The 21,279-nt window shown below is 46.4% G+C and overlaps 1 protein-coding gene across 1 annotated transcript in view; it reads left to right on the top strand.

The window, feature by feature from the left end:
* The first annotated feature begins 2,035 nt into the window (after nucleotides 1–2,035).
* LOC119399331 (heparan sulfate glucosamine 3-O-sulfotransferase 6) overlaps nucleotides 2,036–21,279 on the top strand; it is a 98,265-nt gene continuing 79,021 nt past the window's right edge. Inside the window, exons 1-2 of the mRNA XM_037666148.2 lie at nucleotides 2,036–3,127; nucleotides 16,537–17,571. Coding sequence (XP_037522076.1) covers nucleotides 16,649–17,571 — 923 coding nt within the window. The 5' untranslated portion in view covers nucleotides 2,036–3,127; nucleotides 16,537–16,648. The remainder of the gene's footprint in view (nucleotides 3,128–16,536; nucleotides 17,572–21,279) is intronic.

Here is a 21,279-nt window from a genome sequence, read left to right as displayed (position 1 = left end):
GCGACGCGCGGATCTCCATTAGCAATAAATAGGCCCCGTGGTTTAGTCTTCGAGCGCATACTAAATTGCACCGAGCAAGTCGACAACAGATAGGACCACGCAAGCGATTTGTTGGCAGCGGCCGCGATAACGCTCCGCGCAGGCCGAAAATGACGGCGTTACATCACACGGAGATGAAAAAAAAAAACAAAAAAACAAAAGGGCAGCTGGGGCCCCCACTTATTTGGGGCTCGTGGCCGCGTCTCATTGTGCTGAGCGTGGTTACAGATAAGAACTGTCAGTGGGATCGGTCACGTCTGCGTGCGCTACGGGTCCCGTTTGTATACACAGAAGACCTCAAGCTGAGGGCGTTCTTTTTGTTATCGCCCTTTAAGAGAGCCGTATCGGTACAGAGAAGGGCGAGCATCTCGAGTTCAGTTTAAGAAGGGCTGCCATAAATAACGATGCTAATGGGGTTTCTACGAGGGAGTTGGTGCTGTTGTGTCAGCGATGTGAAGAGCAGCTGAGGAGCTCCGCAGACTTAATGCAACAAAATTGTACAGATTTATTATACTATTCACTGTCATTAACCACCCATTTTATTAATGGTGACGATAGTGTTCTTAGAACACTCGCTATGGTATCTTAGCGCCTAAGGTGTTTCGCGGCTAAGCTCGAGGTCGCGGGTTCGATTCCCGGCCACGGCGGCTGCTTATTTTGATGGCAGCTAATTTAAAAAACACCCGTGTACTTAGGTTTATGTACACATTAATGAATCCCTGTTAGTTAAAAGTTATCCGTAGTCCCCGGCTACGATGTGCCACATAATGGTATACCGTGGTTTTGGTGCGCAAGACCCCAGAGCTTTTTTTTTGTTTTTTTTTTGTTCTCGAATATTTTACATAGAAGTACGCTGAAAGCTCCCTGGTGGTCGTGTCTCTGGCCTTTGACTTCGAGCTGCACTTGGACTAGCTTCGCTGCCGTATTTGGTACTGTATGATCTGCTTTTTTTTTCTTTTTCTTTTTTACCAGCACGATCGAGACTGGTTATCGGGAGTGCCCACTGGCACTTCTCATCCAACAACAATAATAACTGCAGTTTTCTATGATCCTCGCAACGTAGAATCAGTACAGTAGAACCTCGATGAAGCGTTCCCGTTTCGTACGATTTCCCGGTGCTAACGATCGCGATATTGTTATCAAGCGAATCTGCGCGATGTTTTAGTGCACTCAAGTTGCAAGTTTGCCCGGATGGTACCAAATTCCCATGTTGTTGTTGTTTTCGAAACGTATGAACCGGGTTCTTCTAATATATGTGGCCACTAATATATGTTCATGCAAGAACAGGCAATAAAAAGGACGCGTTTGGCTGCGATGATTAAACCATTTCTTAACATATTGGTACTGAAATAGCATGTTCATAACGAACACAAGCAGCACCTTTTTTTCCCCCGACAGAGACAACTAAAGGCGCACAGCGACATTCAGAAATTGCAAGTGCGTGAAGCTCTGAGCAAAAAAAAAAAAGAAAAGAAAAGAAAACGGAGAACAGCCCGAATTTTTTGACGCCTGTCTCTAGTATGTGCGTATGCAATGTTGTAAATTTCACCTCTCGGCCTTATTACAAACAAATAAGAAAGAAAACCAACTAGCAGGCATGCAAGCAAGTAAACAAACCAAAAAGAACAAAAAACAAACAAACAAGCAAGCAGTCTAAGAAACAAACGAATGTCGCTATCAAAACACACGCACTAAACCTCGCGCATTATGATGTGCAGCTACGTGAAGCTTCCGGAATGCTGAATACTAGACGCCAAATTAATTGTAACAAGCAGTGATTCCCCGTGGCTGTTCACTGCACGGAACCACAGCGCGCATGTTATTTGCGGCAACCCGCTTCCAAGACGCGGGCAACGTAAACAAAACGAAAAGGCCAACTTCGTACAACAGGTAATAGATGGCGCCACGCGTGGTGCGAGCGGTGGCTCCGCCCCTCTCCGGTCTCGGCCCCGCAAGCGGACGTCCCACGCGCGACGTTCGAAAGAGGACCGGACCGGCAACCGGTAGCAGACGCTTTTCGCGGGCCGCCCGAGATCAGACGGCGCGCGGAGACCCATCGCAAAACTTTCGCGGTCACGTGCTTTGTACGGTCATATCTGTCGCGCCGTGGTCAAACAAAACGCCGTCAACGATCCTTGGCTTACGTCGTCCCGAGAAAAAGTGCCCATGTGCAAGAGTAGATGTGTTGGACCATCCACAGGACGTACCATTTGGACTGTTCCTCTGCAGCCGATTTGAGAAACTGATGGACTGCATTTAACTCCCCCCAAATGTGCGTGTTCTGCAACACTTTCGTGAAGTTGTAAAGGCATCGTTTGCCAGCAGTGCTGCGTGAATCAAGACGCTGTTTAAGTCTGCGAAGATCGTCGTAGCTTAATTACGCCACAACCAGACTACAGCATAGACTTTGCTTTTTTTCTGGATCACAGCGAACTTCAGTAATCGAACTACACCGACGCCCTTGCGATGTTGAAGATCGTTCCATACGGAATCTGGCTGACAGTGGGCGTGCTGTCGGCAGTTTGAACGCTACGTTGTGAACCAACTAAAATGGAATTACTGTTCTAATGTCTGCCTGCCGTCCTTGCCGGAGTCCGACAACACCATCGCTTCTCGGTGGCGACGGCTCGGAACGATATGACCCCCGAGAGGTGTCGGTCAGGTTAGCTTTGTTCCGGGTGAGAGACAGTTCGCAGAGTGTAACGTCGAATACTTTGGTGGAGCCGTTCCCTGCTTGCTGTAAATAAAGATAAAAAAGAAGAAGGACCCGACATGCCCACTTCCGACGTTCGCTGATTCTGGAACAGCACCTGCAGCACGACCTCAGCTTTTATTGGATTGCTAACGTGACATTTGTGTTTCAGTGCGTCTAGTGGGTGCTTTCTGTGCTCCAAGTGTGTGACGTATAAAGTCCATCCGTGTAACTGAGTGCGCTAATCGTGGACAGCGATGGATCTTCGCGGATAAACTCAAGCTCGTAGTCCACACGACACCCAGTGGTATGTGGTTTGATTGTCATCGAAGTGGATTCCTAATCGACCCGAATGAGCTGGACCAGACATGTCCTTCAATCGCCAACGTTTGACAGGTAAGTGTGCAGCTAGAACCTGCAACATATCTCAACTGGAACAAGTGAAGCGTCTCGAAAGAGCCTATTGGAGGATGGCTCTGACTTGGACGCGGAAGCTATCATGCTATTTCTTAGTTTTATGTCCAAGGAAATGTAACGGCGCGGACACTGCCGTTTGACAGTCTGAAATTGGCCAGAAAGGTGGTGTCGCCTTTAAAAGGCTATAGTGCAAATAAACAATTATGGTGTTGTCACACCTAAGGATGGTCATGGCGATAACTGTTTTTTGTTTTTTTCTGACGCTAGATTTTACTTCGCGCGTCTTTTAGGTTAGATTTTATTTCGCTTGACTTCAGCCTCCGTGAAAACATTTGCCCATGAGCTTGCAGGAGACATATTTCACCGGTCTACACATCAATTACGCGGAGGAAGAACTGCGCGCGTAATTATACAGCCTCGACGACTTTGTTTCCAACATTTTGTTTGGAGTCCTCCACTTGAAGAGCTTGCAAAGGGCTTGAAAGCACTTGAAAGCCCTTAATGGCAGCATGACAGTCAGCGCACAGGAAAATAAGGCGAATATGTGAGTCTATATTGTGTACGATGATAAAAGCATATTACAATGAGATCGTCTTAGTGAAATAGTGCTAACTGCAGAATCGTGATCATTACCACTCTGTTTTTATGTCCACTGAAGGACGAAGGCCTTTCGCAAAGATTTACGATTTGCCCGGAGCTGTGCCAGTTGATACAGCTTTATACGTGCGAATTTCTTCATTTCATCAGCCCACCTAACTCGCTAGAGCCCTCGGTTACGTTTCCCATCTCTTTGTATCCGCCGGTTCTTCGTTAATGTCTAATAGGGTATTGGCTACCCATGTTTGTCCTCTGAACCGTAGACGTTTTCGTTTCATCGCACGTAGCGTGTTGCGAAATTTTTCTTGATTTCATTTCTCATCATTTATGTCTCTGACCCAAATATTTGTACTGGCAATACGCAATGATTCTACAGTATTCGCTCCCGAAAGAGCGGTAAATTGCCTGTCTAAATATGGGAGCGTCTGCCATATGCACTACAGCCAATTTTAATTCTCCGGTGAATTTCTCTTTCGTGGGTAGGTAGGTACCTTTCATCTTCAAAGAGCGCACACACGCGAAGATACGAGAAACAACTGACTCCAATAACGCTGACGACACGTTCACTTGCTAGTAATTGACCTAGACGTACATATTCTTGATGAAATCGTATATTGGTTGCTAATTTCAAACTCTTATTTTTCTATCATAAAGAAAACGTGGCCGAAGGGAGATATAGAACAGCACAAGCGCATACTAACAACCCAAACTTTTATTCAAAACAAGAAGAACATGAAGGAAGAAAAAACGCAAGAACCACACGCGCGTGCTCAAAAACCAAGAAAAAGCTCCCACATTTGCGGATCAAGATAAGCAATCTCTGCTTGGTGCAATGCCAATGAGGGCTGGACACGACAATCTCCGGCTTTTAAAATAAAATAAGCTTCAACAAGCTCACTAGTCGTACGTTCCTTGTACCGCGCAATGACTCTGGTTTCTTGGAAATCCGGGCGGCAATTACACTCATGACAATGCAATGAGAAGTTAGTTGGCGGTTGTCCTTTCATAGATAATCCGTGATCGTTCAACCTTCAGTTGAGACAGCGGCCGGTCTCACCAATGTAGTCGTTGCTCAAGAAAGAGGGACAGAGTATACCACTCCATTACGACAGTCTGATAAGGCGTTTCTGTGTTTGACTTTACACTCAAACCACTTCTGTGCAGTACGTGCCCTCTATATCTTTCTTTCAACAGCCCCACATATTCTGCCTAACTTATTTCTCGCGGAAAATACGACGTGAATACCATACTTCGGGCCCCCCTTCTTGAGGTGGTGTGACACACCATGCAGGCAGGGAATGCTGACGAGCGCCTTCTTATCGGGACCTCTCGCAACACGAGCCGAACCTTTCAACTCGGATTTCGAGCTGCGCAGAATCCTTTCGCATAGGCGAGCCAGAATGGCTGCAGGAAAGCGTGCCACCGAAGTCGCCCCAGCTGCTTAGTGAAGCTTTCTGCAAGGAAGTGTGGGCAGGTTTTCTTTAACGCCGAGGTCAAGCAGGGAATAGCTACACCGTTTTTGACTAGCTTGGAGTGGCTAGATCTGAAATCCAAAATTGGCTTTACGAAACGAGCCAGCAAACATGTGAACCACCAGACCGAATAACCAGATCTAGAAAATGTATCGCGCCTTCTTTCGGAACTTCAAAAGTGAAATAATAAGCCCAGCCGCTTTTTCTGTGAAAAGTTTCAGAATATCCACTCTTTCACATCCACTCTTTTCGCGAGGCTATTGAGCCTTATCTAATTGTATTCAGCACATTCATTTTCAGCCCTGCTTTAATACCGCCTGGGTTTAGGTCTTCAATAACATTTTGCAGTTATTGGCCACCACTGCTGAAGATAACGCTGTCATTTGTGAGCCATAATTTATACTCAGATATTCTTTGTCAATCCTTACTTCTGTTTCTTATAAATCTAGTCGTTTGAGTACTTCTAAGCACACAGTGGACAATACTGAAGAGATCGAATCTGCTTCTGCTTAGCCTACCCCCTTTTTGATCGCAATTCTGTGTTTCTTTTTAGAATAACTCTAAAATAATCGCTAGATAGTCGCTAAGTATATAGATAGTAGATAGTCGCTAAGGTATTAAAGGGTAAAGAGCAAAACGATTTTTCTCGCATTAGTAAAGTAGTCTTCCACGATACCAAAAACACCACGCTTTCTGCGCGAAGACGCTTAATAAGCGAGAAAACGTGCAAAACGAAAATACAGGTGGCGACGCCACCTTGGAATTCCCGCACCATTTGCCGTGACGTCACATATTTTTGACGGCGCCTGCTTGGGCCTACGTAGTTCCTAATCGGTTAAATCGAAGTACATTGTCCTCTGAGGGGGCCAGAGACTTGACATAACGAGTTTGTGGAAATTTCGTCCAGCCAGTGGCGCCAAAATACGTTCAATGCTCTTTGAAGTCTTTTACGTCACGAATTACAAAGTTCGGCGCGAAATTTAAAAATGAAACTTTGAACTTGGTTTTCTCCTCTAATAATAAACCTATGGAGGGGAAATAAACTACACAAGAGTTCTCCGAGCACACTTTATCAATCTAAACCAATTCATTGTTTCTCTTTAGTGTCACTTTAACATATCTTTCAAGCCATACTTGGCGACGCACTGCTTCCGAGAATGCTGGTATCTGTATTCCATGTCTCCTCGTAGTATATGCTAGTCATATAAAGTGGTTGGTTGTACACAGCCGAAGGCTCAATTACTTCAATGACCATGCTCTATAGGTTGATTGAAATCAAGTATTTCTCGTATCCTGTTTCAATTTGTAAATATTTTGTACGATACTGAAAGTGAGCTTATGGGGCCTAATTGTTCGAATGTTTAACATCTTCCTTCCTGTGTACTAATGTAAGGTTGGCATTCATCCAGCTCACGGCAACATTTGAGGTCTTAAGACTGTCGGAGTAGAGTGCCGCAAATTTCTTAAATATGAAATCTTTGTTCAAGTCAACTCTTATGCAGTCTTATCTGACAGCTTTTCCACAGGGTATATCTAGTACTTTTTCTGAACTCATGGATAATTACACAAACAACTTCGGATCCCCTGCCCTCTTCTAGTTTGAAATCACTCGAGTATAGAAGAGTTATGTGCAAACTGTAGAGTTCGGAATGGTAGTCTTCTGCCGCCTTCACTATGTCATTGAAATTTCTAATAACATTCCCCTTTAACTCAGTGCCTTCTGGTCCTTACTAAACAGAGTTTGCTTCTAGCTCCTTTGGTGACACTTGCTTTATTTACGGCCGCCTCTATTCGACGTTAGAATTCCGTATACCGCTGAGCTTCTTCATGATGATCAGCTTTAATTCGTTTGCTCAGGCGATTCTATTTGAGAACATCAGTTACTTTCACGTGTTCTCGTTTCTTTACTACGTCTATTGTGGTTTGGGACAGCTTCCTTATTTCTCGCCATGGCAATTCACTTCTGACTTCACAGAGCCTTGTTACAATTTCGTTGATTCCTTCTATGTCTTGTTCAGGCTTATACAGCACGGACTTCCAAAGTGATAAAAACTAATCGGCGTTACCACTCTATGGAAAAACGCCGAAACACATAAGCTGAATAAATATGTTAAAAACCGAACGAAATAGTATCCCTATTGCAAAACCCAGCGCCACTGGGTGCCAGCGTCCAGTGCCATGCCTGATTATGGGCCCAGCGTCGCGCTGGATACTGGGCCGCTGGAGCGGCGTTTTACTGGGAGGCGCTGGGTACTCAAGCGCAAAACGGCTCTACAGCGTTAAAACGGCGGTGCCTACGTTCGTTGCATAAATATATTAGTAAAGAAAGTCATATAGAAAGCATTAGTGCAATAAAAAAAGAAAAAAAAAGCCGTATGAAAAAAAAAAAAAAAAGCTGTCCACCACGAGGATTCGAACTCGCCACCTCTTAATCTCCAAGCAAGTACTCTACCACTGCGCCACGCTCTTTTTTTTTTTTTTTTTTTCTTTATTGAGAACACTGCGCCACGCTCAAACACGCCAACCTGGCTGTAAAAGGGCTAGTCAACACAGTAAGACAGCGTTTCGTTTCATATTTCGGTATGTGTATTCAAGGACGACGCGATCTTCCTTTCCAAATCACGCTTGCGTCTTCATTAGACACAAACCAAGGGTGGCCTGCAACGAATGAAATGCCCAAAATGGGAAGAGCGCTAGGTTTCTTTAAGAATTCCCGTTTTAACTCCGAAAAATATCAGATGGACCCTGCGCAGGGTACAGTTTGACGGCTGTTACTGCCAATTTTTAACTGTCGTTTCTCGCCCTTGCTAATGATGAACATGTACAGAACCTTTATGATGACTCTTTCGATAAACACGCGCCTACGTGAATTCATACTGAGTAGGTTTCTCGCGCGAGCGACGATATTACTGCGGGGCGGGCGTGTCTGTATTCTGACTTGCAGTTCTATCGATACCTACAACTATAAAACCGCTCCGCAAAAACAAATACAATTAGTTGAAAAAAGATGCGGGTGTGTCAGTTCACTAAGGCGTACCAGTTGACAGGTATGTGTTCTGACGTATGAGTCAGAGAAGTACCGGCGAGTGCGGCCGGCTGCTTTGGGTGAGCCTGCGCTTGTTGCTGAAAGCGCGTCGCATCGATGGTCATCGCTCCTTGTGCGGACGCCGTACACGAGAAAAAATGGTTAATTTAGGTTAACGGATGTCCATACTATACTTTACAGTAAAACTTACACGTTGGAATTGCGTGTACTTAAACCAAGAAGCGCCGGTGGCATGTAGACGGCCTCGGCCGGTACGCTAGGCCTAACACTCGCTGGGAGCCGCACTGGGTAGGACCGATCTCGGCGCAGATGAGTTGCGATAGTTGAAGTTTCTGCATTTTAGCCTCGGAAACCTTTTGAACTGTTACCTAACGTATAGCTGAAGTAAGTGGAAGTGCAAGAATTGCCCGAGATGCGTTTCCGGTGTGGCGATATCGAACGACGGCTGTTTTTCTGGCCTCAGAGGTCGCGAAGCCAGCGCTCATTTACTTCTTGCCAACTGCACGGCGATGCAACGATTTGCTGTGTATGTTGAGACCAACGCTTCCAGACTAACATTGCAATATGAAGTCATTACCGCCACACATCACGGATGCAAAACTGATATATATATATATACATATGAGCGGCATGCACAAAATGTGTATTCATTGCTGCTACGTACGTGCTCCGCAAAAATTAACGACGTTATTGGCACTGCATGAATTAAAAAAGCGTGGGAGAAAGCAGAACGATCAGTGTTGGCTGCTTTTGGTTATTAACATATTTTTCTCCACATTCGACAGGGAAACAATAAAATTGACCATGATTTCACATATGTATCAGAACGTATATCATGAAAATAGTGCGCATCTCCTGGTCTTTTTCTGCCAAGCTAGAATTTGTGACACATGTTTGGGATCCGTTAGGACAGCATCTATCGGTACCATCGAATCAGACATTCGATAATCAACGATACCAAAGCATTCCGCCGCGCACGATACGGAAAGCAGCGCGCGGCACTGGCAGAACAGTGCAGGCTCCAGTATGTGCCAGCGCACGCCAGTGAGAATTCCAGCGTCTCCAGCGCTTCCCAGTGAGCGCCAGCGTCACAGCGGCAAAGCGAGTGGCTCTACCAGTGCTACCCAGCGCTTTCACAGTACTTTCACCGGAGTCCCAGTGAATTCGAGCGTGTACCAGTGTTCCAAGTGCGGTCCAGCGCCAAGAAACCTACTGGTATCACGCTGGGGGTACTGGAACGGCGCTGGTTTTTGCAATAGGGATAATAGTAATATCTGCATTGTAAATCCATCCTAGATTCTCGTGTACATGTAAAAAAATAAACATGAGAATTAAAGTTTATGAACAAATATAATGTTGCATATACAGGGTGCCCCAGTTAACTCTAGCCAGAGTTTAGAGATATGCCAACATACTTTATAAGGACGCGACCAAATGCATGTTGCTGACCATTGCGTGGAGTGACTCGCACTATTTATTGTGGTCTGCTTAATTGCTTAATTAGGCAAGATTAACTAAGTTCTAAGTGACGAAATTGGACAAGAAATTCCAATGAGAAAGTTGTGGATTGGTTAGCGAAACATCTGATAAAGTATTTGTGTTTGTACGCTTACTGCGGATGTCCGCGAAATACAAAAAAAAAGAGAAAAGAAACACGTCACATGCCCGCTTGCGCGCCGTGATTGCAGTGCTTCCAAACGTTCCGCGCACAAACGATATGCTTACCTCGCGGCGGTTCATGAGAGCATAGGCGTGCGCAGGGTTACCCTTCAAGAGGGGGGGGGGCGAAGGTTTATCGCGCCCCCCCCCCCCCTATTATGTCAGTGTATGGGGCAGACTGCGCCCCCCTCTTCTTGGGTGAGTAGGTGAAGCGACCGCCCCCCCCCCCCCCTCTCTCTCTCTCTCTGCGCACGCCCATGCATGAGAGTGATAAGCAGACGCAGCTGCTATCGCTTGTGCTGCCGCAAGCAACACGAACGTTCATCACGTAGCTGAATGCTGGCGTGTCACGTTGTATTTTTTCGTATTTTTCAGGTATTCGTAGTAAGCGGAAAACATGAACACTTAATAGCTAGAACGTTAGAAACTGTCTAAGCGGGCGTTTTGTAAGCTGATCAGCAACTTTTTAATTGGAATTTTTTATCCAACTTCGTTTCTTTAGAAGTTAGTTCATTATTCTTGCTCAATTACACAATCAAGCAGAAAACAAAAATAATGTGACTCACTGCATGCAATAGGAAGCAACATGCATTTGGCCGGGTCGGCATAACGTGCGTCGGCATATTTTAAAACTCTGGCTAGAGTTAGCTGGGGCACCCTGTATATTTCCGTGTAAGGGTAGCAATTTTAATGCATTAGTTTTACTGCGCACGCTAGGAATGAATTACCACATTCAAGACGGGGAAAAGAGGACGACAACGAGAGAAATTCGTGACAAACTTCTAGTACCAAATCTACCCAAGCATGCATCCAGGTTACAACAAGCGCAGACGCACGAGTAGAGCAGAGAAAATGAGTCGAAGTTACGGGTCAGACGATAGAGCAACCTTCGTTGACTCGGCTGAATACCTAGACAGGAATAACTACGTGGCAGCTAGTCGTAGATCCCATCCCAAAAACTATTTACAGGCGTGTCAATCGATACCAAACATTGCGAGACAGCAGAGGAGGTAGCCATTGCAATAGCATTGGTCTCCACGAAACAACATATCATTAGCGATTATCATGCGGCCATTAGATACAATGCTAAGGGTAGGATCTATCCGGAGGCTTGTCACATCTTCGGAGTCAACGCAGTAACACTCTTCAATGCAGAAAAGAACGACAGGCAACTGCTCTGGTTCCCAGCGCATACGCGCAGGCATTCCCGCAGTCAACCCCAACGAGATAGCACACCGCAAAGCTCGAGGTCTTATTCGCCCAGATGAGCAAGGAGTGTCTTCCATCGGTCAGGAGAACGCGGAGGAGGAGATATAGAGAAAAAAAATGTTCGATGACGCTTGAGCTTTGCCTTCTAGAGTAGAACGCGATAGCGTAATAGGGCCCTGTTTACATCTGAACCGGTAGCCTCGCTTCGCTTATCGGTGGACACCTCAACCGTGCCGCAAAGGAAAGGAACATCTGTGTGCGTAACATTAAACCATTTCAAACTATCTTACAATGCCTACTGCAAGTTTGCTTGCTTTCTTGCTTGACCCTGAATTCTTGGCTTTTACCCACTACGGGGATTGGCCATGAAACCGGCCGTTAATATAAGTGGAAAAATTTGGAATTTAGACGCAGGAAAACAAACTAATCGGCCGTCTAGCTAGGGTATATAGAAAAATTGAAGAATTTTCAGTTTATGTACAAATAAAAATAGGAATAGGTCAATCATATGGAATAAGTGAATTAGCACGAGCAAGTCCGATGTACGAAATTTGATTGGGAATAATTAACAAGGAAGTCTTCTTGTGTCCCTAAGAAATTCGCATGCGGCTAATTCTTAAAGTAATTCTTAAAGGGACCAACAAGTGGCCAGATCGTGTGATTAGATCCTGGTAGAAATAAAAAGACCATCAAATATAGTGAGAGATTCCAGCATCCTTTTCGCGTTGTGAGTAAGATTATTTTTAAATCGTGTTTAAAAGTAACAAAAACGGTTATGTCACGCAGCCTAGCGGAAGAGCCTTGAAGTAGGATTATGTAGTCGATCACATTGCTGTTCGTAGTGACGCAGTCTAATGCTGTCCTGTGCGCCATAATTAGTCCTGAAAATTGGAGTGTGTATATTATAATCCATCCCCGTTCTATTTTGTGCTGCTTACGAGGTAGAATGAGTTGCACGGTGAGAAGCGACGGTGCCTTGAGCACGCACGCGTAGCAAACAGCCGCGCTCAAACACGAACCGCTCTCGCGCTCACTGTTTGCAGTATGTGTTGTCACTTGTGTATACGACTTCATATTCGCCGCAGATATAAAAATTCTGATTACAAATGTTTCACAGAGTTTTCCACCTTACCATTCCGTGATTAGACACGCTCACCGGTAAGCTTTCCGTTGCGCTAAAGAAAATAGGCACCATAAAAATTGGTTGTCGGTCCCTCTAAATTTCTGAATAACATTTCGAAATGTTTTTTTCCCGGGGCTAGTGAAACGACGGCAAGTAAGTAAGAAGTGATCGATGTTTTCAGGTTCTTGGCATTAAAAGCATAAAAGAGATGGCACCACACCAAACCTGTATAAATAAAAATTAAGAGGAGATATACGGCATCGACATTTTGCAAAAGATACTTCCAATTTGCGCGTGAGACACCATTTACTATCCCAAGCAAAAGAAAGATGACCATATTCTTGAACTGGTAATTCAGTTTTCATAGAATCTTGAAGTAAGGAATATTTGCGGAATCTGGATTCAGTAATGAAAGCTGCATCAGGCACAATGGTCATTGCAGGACCATCTGGAGACCACCGCGCGACAGCATCAGCCATCTCGTTTAAAAATATGCCACGATGACCTGGTACCCATACTAACCGCACTGTACACAAGTCTTTAGGTATTAATGCAGTGAAAGCATTCAGAATAGAATAGTCGGAAGGAGAAGCTGAAGTGAGAGATCTGCATACGGACAGCGAATCAGTAATTACTACAACTGCCGAATCAGGTACTGTTGGGAAGTGCCCACTACGCCATAATTCATTTTTTTTTGCTTTGCGAATCAGCCAAATACTCACTACGAGTCCGTTAGAAAACACGTGAACTTACCCAATTGCTCACTTTGCTGATGCTTTTGCTGATGTTGATGATTAAGTATGTCGGAGCGCTTTGTAATGGGTGGGCCTTCAAACCCCTCACTCGTTGTGAAATTAACATGTCTTGACACCTGGCGTGATTCTACGCTTCTACCACCAATATTACACGCGTTAAGCAGACTCCGCGCCTTACATGACATTCGTACAGGGTTTTTTTTTTTCTTTCGTGAGCAGTTCCAAGCAATGGCGTGGTTCTGTGGTAGAACACCTGCGTGGCATTTACGAATGCGTATTCGTGTCTAATTGGAATGGCCAGCAGTGCGGCATGCAACATTTGCGCCTGCGAGGAGACGCTTGAACACATTCTCTGCCACTGCCCATCATATCAGGCTCAACGACGTAGTATGGAAGTCAAGCTCCGTCACCTGGACTCAAGACCACTGACAGAAAAGAAGATCTTGGGACCTTGGCCTATACGGTCTCGCATATGCGCAAGGCCACGAAATACCTCTTGTGCTTCTTGAGCACCACCGGACTAATTCACGAGCGCCTGTGAACTAACGGCGCGAGTTCGTGTTGTGTAGTTTCACGCTGTTCGTCCATCTCTTTCTTACTCTTCTTCTTTCTTCTCTACCTTTTCCTTTCTATTATTCCCCCCCCCCCCAAGTGTAGGGTAGCCAACCGAGCCAAAGCTTGGTTAACCTCCCTGCCTTTCCTCTTCGTTACTCTCTCTCTCACCAAAGCCCAAGTTTTTTATTATTTATTTGTTTGCATCTATCTCGAATTATCGCTCACGGACAACGTTGATTTTTGCTCACAATCAATGACACCGACGCCGACTCCCACAATGGAATTTCTACGAAACGAGCTCTTTTATGCTATCACGTTAAAAGGCCCAGATTAAGAAGATTTAGCGTTACTACCAAATTATATCAGAATAGGAGGCTAATATCGCCACCACCTCACACTAAAGTTAACAGAGCCGAGTCCGTTGCTTGGAAGCGATTACAAACAGAAACCTGTCGAAATCGAGTGCAATTAAAGGCTTTCTCTCCCCAGATATACCCAAGCAATATATGCAAGCTATACAAGTCTGCTAGAGCCACCCTTCAAGCCATGTTGTGGAAATGTACAATATACCAATATTGAATAGCAGCCACAGAGGCCGTGCGGGGCAAAAGCTCCCAGCAGCCATCTAGGCGGACCCAGGCGCGGGCCTCTCAGTCGCCGGATTTTAAATAAAGTTATTTCGCTGACTCACTATTATTTATTAAAAATGGGAGGCCGATTATAGATTAGTGATTGCATTTAGTATAGACAAGCCAGAAAACTATCGAAATAACAACGTGACAGTGTTTGAAAGGTAGCGATAACTTCTTTTCCGCCTCGACGCCCACGAGTTGACAACTGCAGTTCCAGTTTAAGCCACTCTGCTTCACTTCATACATGAATTGGCTCTCAACTATATTTTAAAGGGGCCTGACTAACGCCATTTCGTAATCAGGTGTAACATGCGTATTCGCATGTTACACCTGATTCGAAATCATAGACGTTCGTGATTCGAAATCATAAACGTTCGTAATCATAGAATATTTATTCCAATGTCAAATAGCCCCGCCACAGTGGTCTAGTGGTCATGGCGCTCGACTGCTGACCCGAAGGTCACGGGATCGAATCCCGGCTGCGGCAGCTGCATTTTATATGGAGGCGAAAATGCTTGAGGCCCGTGTACTTAGATTTAGGTGCACGTTAAAGAACCTCAGGTAGTCGAAATTTCCGGAGCCCTCCACTACGGCGTCTCTCATAATCATATCGTGGTTTTTGAACGGTAAACCCCAGATATTATTATTGTTATTATATCCAATGTCAAATATTTAGTCATTTAAAAACAAAGTGAGATACAGTGGTTGTGTAAATGGAGTCAATTCTGATCAAAAATGAATAACGGGCCTTATTTCAATCATTTGATAGACTCAACGCCATTCGGAACCTGACAGGGGTTTGACGTGATGTTACCTGCTAGAGTACGCATCGTTATGGAAGTATGCAAATGTATTGTTTACGAAATGAAAAAAAAATCTGCCAAAATAGGAAAATCTAATTGACAACCCGCATAAAGGCAAGGCGCGCTGCTTGCGAATCATAAGTTCCTTGGTGCAAAATATAATGACGTTCACTGTTCCAGAGTTGAGACTGTTCGCACTAGAACCCAAACACCCGTATACGTCAATGTAACGTCACGGATTTCAGTACAATTTCTTTCATATTTGTGCTGCGTTGGCGGCAGTAAAAGTTTTCGAAACTTTCTATGTTATGCACCTTGCTCCTTCATCATAACACACCGTAATTCATTTTCATGAATAAATGCTCGTAATGTAGGTCTCGGTCGAATATGTATGACGTCAAAGTGGACATTAATGCCCTCGAGTCATATTTATTTCCTCGGGGTAAGCGCGAAAGCGCTTACCAAACGTTTATTTTAACAAAGAGACACCAAGGAGGAGAAAGATTTATCTCATAATAGTAAATTACGCTTTCACAATTCCGAAATCACCAGCCTGCCGCGGAAAGCCGCTTGGTAAGCGAGAAAACGCGCGAAAAAAAAGAGGGTGGCGGCGCCATTTTGAAACACGCCTCCAAAAAGCATGACGCCATAAATTTTGAGGGCGTCTAAAAGGTCCTGCGTAATTCCTCATCAGTGAAAATGAATTACATTGTCCTCCGATGGGACCGTGAACCTAACATACCAAGTTGGTTGGTTGGTTGCAAAACTTTATTGAGGTCCTGCAAGGCGAGCGTCAGCGCGCAGCGGGCGACTCCCACGTCGGGACCGTCAGGCCAAGCCTGCCGAGTGTCAGGAAATTTCATTGAGCCAATCTCGACAGAATGCGAAAAGTACACCTTGTAATTCGTGACATCACGCGCGATTTCGGCACGAAATTCAAAAGCAAAATTTTGGCCTTGACTTTCTCCTCTATTAATAAGCTTATGATTGTGAAATTAACGACATTTGAGTTTTCAGAGGACACATTATCACTCTAAACCGATTCGTTGTTTCAGTGTCCCTGGCGAAAAAGGTGCCTCATTATAGATTGTTTTATACTTTTGTCATAGCCTCCAAGTGCACCAAAGTAGCTGTGGCCAAGAAATGGTGACAACTCCTTCATTTATTCTTCATTTCAATAAAGAAAACACACATAGGTACAATCGCTGTACGGGCTGCAGCACGAACTTGCCGGGAATCACCGACATTGTTTGCTGTTCTCACTGAGATAACAATGCCCAATGTTGCAGTAACGCTTTCATTTGACCAGTTGGTACCCTTGAACACTTAGCAGAGCAGCGCGAAAATTCAAAGACAAAGAGAAATGGTGCAAAGAACGGGTCCTCTGTACCACTACTCTCTGTCCGTGTCTTTTCAGGCTGCCGTGCTAAATGTCCTAATGTTGCGTCGAACAAGATAATTTTTCTTCATCGATTGCTTACACTTCCTGAGCCGAATCCGTAAAAATTCATGCTATTTGCTTTTTCTTCCCATGCAGGTGCAGTCACTCCTGCCCATTCACTGGTGTAATACGCGCCTGTCTGCGCAAGCGCGTGTCGGTGACGTGCGCTGAAGTGGCTGGGCTGCGATGAACCAATGGGAAAGCCGCGATGAGCCCAGCCGCCTACAGGACGTCCGTGCGACGACTGGTCGTGTACACGGCCGCCCTGTGCATCCTCATCGGCTACGCCTTCTTCGCACCAGACCTGACGCCAGTGTCGGGAACCCGTTACGTGCAATTACTGCAGCGTCAGGTCGTCGACGACGAAGGAGAAATCGTAACAAGCCGTCCAATCGCCGCAGCAACATTGCCAGAAGATGACGCTATCGAAGCCGGTGTCACGTTCGGGAAGATCCGTACGGGACGTGGCAAGGAACGTCGCGACGTTCGCTTCGCACCTGCGGTTGAAGGCGGCGATTTGAAAAAGAGCTTCGGTAGACGACAAGCCAGCGGCAATGCTGAAGAAGTGCTCCAACGTCGACGGACTTCTAGACAAGCCGGTAGACTTACCCTGGCTCTGAAGACGACGTTGTCTCCGACAGCGAATCCACCTGGCCTACCCGAATCAATGAACGGCAGCAAAGAGAGCGGCGACGTCATATTCCAGAATGCTAACCCGAAAACGCCGCAGTCGACAAACTACGTGCTTGATGTGAACAAAGATTCGTCTAGCGAAGTTCACGATGGTGTGTACAACGCTTCCAACGCACAGCTTGTGAGCAGTGATTACGCGTTTTCGGTGGCCACGGACTTTGCGAACGGTGCAGACAGACTGGAAATCAGACGTGGAGTGGACGTCAGCCTATCGAATAGACCTGTAGTGTCTGGCGGTGTTCGGGACGCCGAAGTGTCGGACGCTGAGGTGGCCGAGCGTCCGGAACGGCGCCTTCCGCAGGCCATCATCATCGGCGTCAAGAAGGGCGGCACCAGGGCAGTGCTGGAGTACCTGAGACTGCACCCGCAGGTGAGAGCTGCGGGGCCCGAGCCGCACTTCTTCGACAAGAACTACCACCGCGGATTCGGCTGGTACCGGTGAGTGTCAAGTGTCCTCTGCGCTCTCGTTGTTCATCTATTGGTCCCTCGCATCTTTCTTTGCACTTTACAGTGTGGATCGCGAAGTAATAATTAGGTTTCACTCACTGGAAGATCCAGAAGTGGAGAGGGGGGGTCCAGATGTCTTGATCCTCCTTTTCCAGTGTATATTAGCTGGGCATGGGTGTCGGAGCCTCATGCTCAGCTTTACGTGTCGGACTTCCCATAAATTAAACCCCCCTTCCCTCCCCCCTTCTCAGAAGAATCCTGTAGCCGCCCCTCGCTGGCCGGCAGTCGTCGCGGTAATACTGCATGCAGCATCATGTCTGGTTCACATGACGTCTTTGCAAACACTTTTAGCGGGAGACATTTCAGTAGATACACTTGTAAAAAAGAATAAGAATGCAATATATACTTTATCAGGATTCATATCTCGTTTAAAAAGGAGCACACTGCAACTTGCATGCCACTTTGCTTCCGCGGCCTGCTGCGAATGCATACTGTTGCTTACCCGGAAATTTTTCCAGCATTGGATCACGGGCTGAATTCACAAGACACCTTGTTCGTAACTGCACTCTGGCATTGACCAGCTGTCGTCACTAACGCATATGTCCAAGATCTAGATTGACTGAACATTGCGCATAGAACATGGGCCCTAATTCACAGAAACCTAGAATTGTTCTGAAGACAAACTTTCGGCCAACCACAATGAAGAACATATCATTGGAGGATCCAGCTGGTCAATAGCAAATAGTATTAACGAACGAAAAGTTTTGTCAATTAGGCCCGTGATTACTGCGTATAAGATGCTGTCACGACTCGGGGCCGAAGCACAAGCTTCTCCCAAGATGTGGCATGGGGGTTGGGCCTCTGGTGCTTGCGCCAATCGCCGGTATGAAAGAGTCAAGTGCCTTTTCCAATCAAAGAACAACAAGCTTTAATAATGCGTTTAAACAAAGATAAAGATACTTCCACAATAACCGAACATTTATCTTGAAAACAAAGGTGAATTAGTTATACAGTCTACAATTATTCCGAATAAGTGTAGCATGCATGAAAGTTGAAATATGTCAAGAAACTGAGCAGTATCGAATGAATTACCAACAGCAAGAGCCGAGCAAATAATTAGAGTTCGCAGTCCACTAAGTCAAGCGATTGACATACGTAACCGGGCGCAGCAGAGTCCTTCAACACCGGCGCCGTTATGAGCGACCGTCGAAGCTGGCGAGATGGGTCAGCGGCGGCTCGACGAGGACCGGGGGTGATGGGTGGCTGCGTTGTGTCCCGGGAGTTGCCCAGCGTGGATCTCTTCTCCGGCGCAGAGCAGACTGATGAAGCATAGGATGGGGCCGTTTTCTATACGTTTCTCCGGCCGCCGGTCCCAGCTTCTAGTGTAGTGTCGATGCATCCTTGAAACGGTCACGTAGGCACTGGTTGCTACCGGGCATGGTTCACACTTCACTTTCGGTGTCCTTCACGGGCGAACCAGTAGCTCACAGACAAAACACCAGTCACGCGGTCGCCTAGGCACACGGTCTAAGACGTAGCACGGATGCAACGTCCCGTGATTCAGATTCCGCCGCCGGTGACGTTTACGGCAAGCCGTTTAACAATAGACAAAACAAAAGCACATGATCTGCAACGTGGCTCGGACACAACGTCCGGTGGTTCAGACACAACACAAACAAAAGCACATTATCTGACACGTAATTCGGATGCACGTCTTAAGGCTCTGGCTCTGCTGGCGGTGACTTTCACGGCAACCAGTTCCATACTAGACAAAACAAAATCACGTCACGTAGCTCAGATGTTCGTCTTACGGCTCATGCTCTGCTGGCAGTGGCCTTCACGGCACGCAGTCAAAACAAAAATAGACAAAATAAAAATAGACAAAACAAAGACACATGATCAGGAGCAGCTCGGATGCTCGTTTTACGGCCCACGCTAACACACACTAAGCGGTGCGCGTACGCTTACGGCACACCATTCTTAGCGAAGAATTAGAGCCCTTTCGCCTTGGGCGTAAGTGACAAAAAAAAAGAAACCCTTTTCATGGCGTACGTTAAGACATTATGCGCAGGCCATGTTAATCATATGCGACTTTTGTGACAGATGCCTTTGCGGATAAGTGCCCGAGGTCTCGAAGGCGGGAGAAAGGCTCCATTGCAATGCTCCGAGAAGAGTCACGAAACTCTGACGGCGCCCGAGCAGCCAGCAATGCCTCAGAGACCACGTGCAGTTTACGTCGAATCCCTTCAAAGCCGTTGGCGTTCCGACGAGCCCACGTGTTTTCCGAGAACGAGCTTGTTCCGTTTGACTCGTTCTCGCGCTGGCCGCGTCGGCCCCGCCCCCGGCCTTGCTTTGCAACCACCGCCCTCTTCGCGTTGTGCGCATTTAAACACGCTGGTAGCCAGCCGCACGCTTCAAACGGACCACCCTTGCTTTGTTTTTGTGTGCCGCCCACAAAAAGGAGAGAGACAGGCATCATTGCCGAGCGAAACGAACTGCGCGACGTGTGGGGTGCGCTGCGGCAGTTGTCTCTAATTTGGGAACACTCCGCGAGGTAAACCCAACGGCGGAGGAGCGTGGTCGTAATTTCTGTGCAATCTTCTCGCTGAAAGCCAGTGCGGTGCCGCTCTAAGGAATAAGAAAGGCGCTCGTAGGCGCAACAAAAGCAAACATTATGGTGCTGTATAAATAGCCAGCAGAATTCACGAAGCTTTTTGTTTGTGCTACTTGCTACGGGCCAGCTGCCTTCACAGGTTATCATGCGGCATCATGAGTGGCTGCTATGGGGTCTTACGAACAATATTAGCGCAAATAGGAACGTTTTCATGAATGCAGGCATTTGTTCACATCGTAAGGGGTATACTGGCCATTGGCCGACGATAGAGGGATTTTCAGGCATGTAGCTATAGGTGCTTTTTACGGAAGCCTGACATGCAATCCGTAAGTAAATGCTAATAGACTTCGGCTCGCACTGCGTATAGCAGAGTGGGGGAGAGTCGACGGTTAAGTGTCACGCGAACACACACACACACACACACACACACACACACACACACACACACACACACACACACACACACACACACACACACACACACACACACACACACACACACACACACACGCGCGCGCGCGCGCGCACACTATCGTTCCATCGGTCTGATTTCAACTCTAGGATTGTAGTGCCAGCGCTCAATCATCTCCGCAAAGCCACAGGGGCGTCCCTCATCAGGTGGAATGGCACGCCTCTTACGAAATAGATATCTTTAGTGCCTAGCCGTTCCGTTCCCGCATTCTTTTGTAATCTCCCTGCTTTCTTCTGTTCGCCGGCCGCTTCTCAGAATCATCAGCCTGTACTCTTGAGCTCCGCTGGAGAGTAGAAAAGAGCACAAGAGCTTAGGTATGCAAGCCACTTCGGGGACCCGGCATTAGAAAGTTCTATATTAGAGAGTTTTAGTGCCGAGCCCCCAAAGCGGCTTGCGTTTGTAAGCCCTTGCTTTCTTTGTTTTCTCCATGGGTGCGGCTGGGAGTACAATGGAACGCAAGAGCGTGCGTACGCAAGCGGCGTGGGATCCCGGCACACTGCAACTCTATAATAGAAAGTTTTAGTGTCGGGGACCCAGCTGAATATAAAGGAACGCAAGGACCTTACGTACGCAAGCAGCTATAGGGCCCCGGTAATATTCTCAAATGTTCCGA

This window comes from Rhipicephalus sanguineus, chromosome 7 (assembly GCF_013339695.2).
Source record: "Rhipicephalus sanguineus isolate Rsan-2018 chromosome 7, BIME_Rsan_1.4, whole genome shotgun sequence".
Taxonomy (NCBI): domain Eukaryota; kingdom Metazoa; phylum Arthropoda; class Arachnida; order Ixodida; family Ixodidae; genus Rhipicephalus; species Rhipicephalus sanguineus.
Note: the sequence above shows the minus strand (reverse complement) of the source record. Positions and strands in the feature narration are given on the sequence as shown.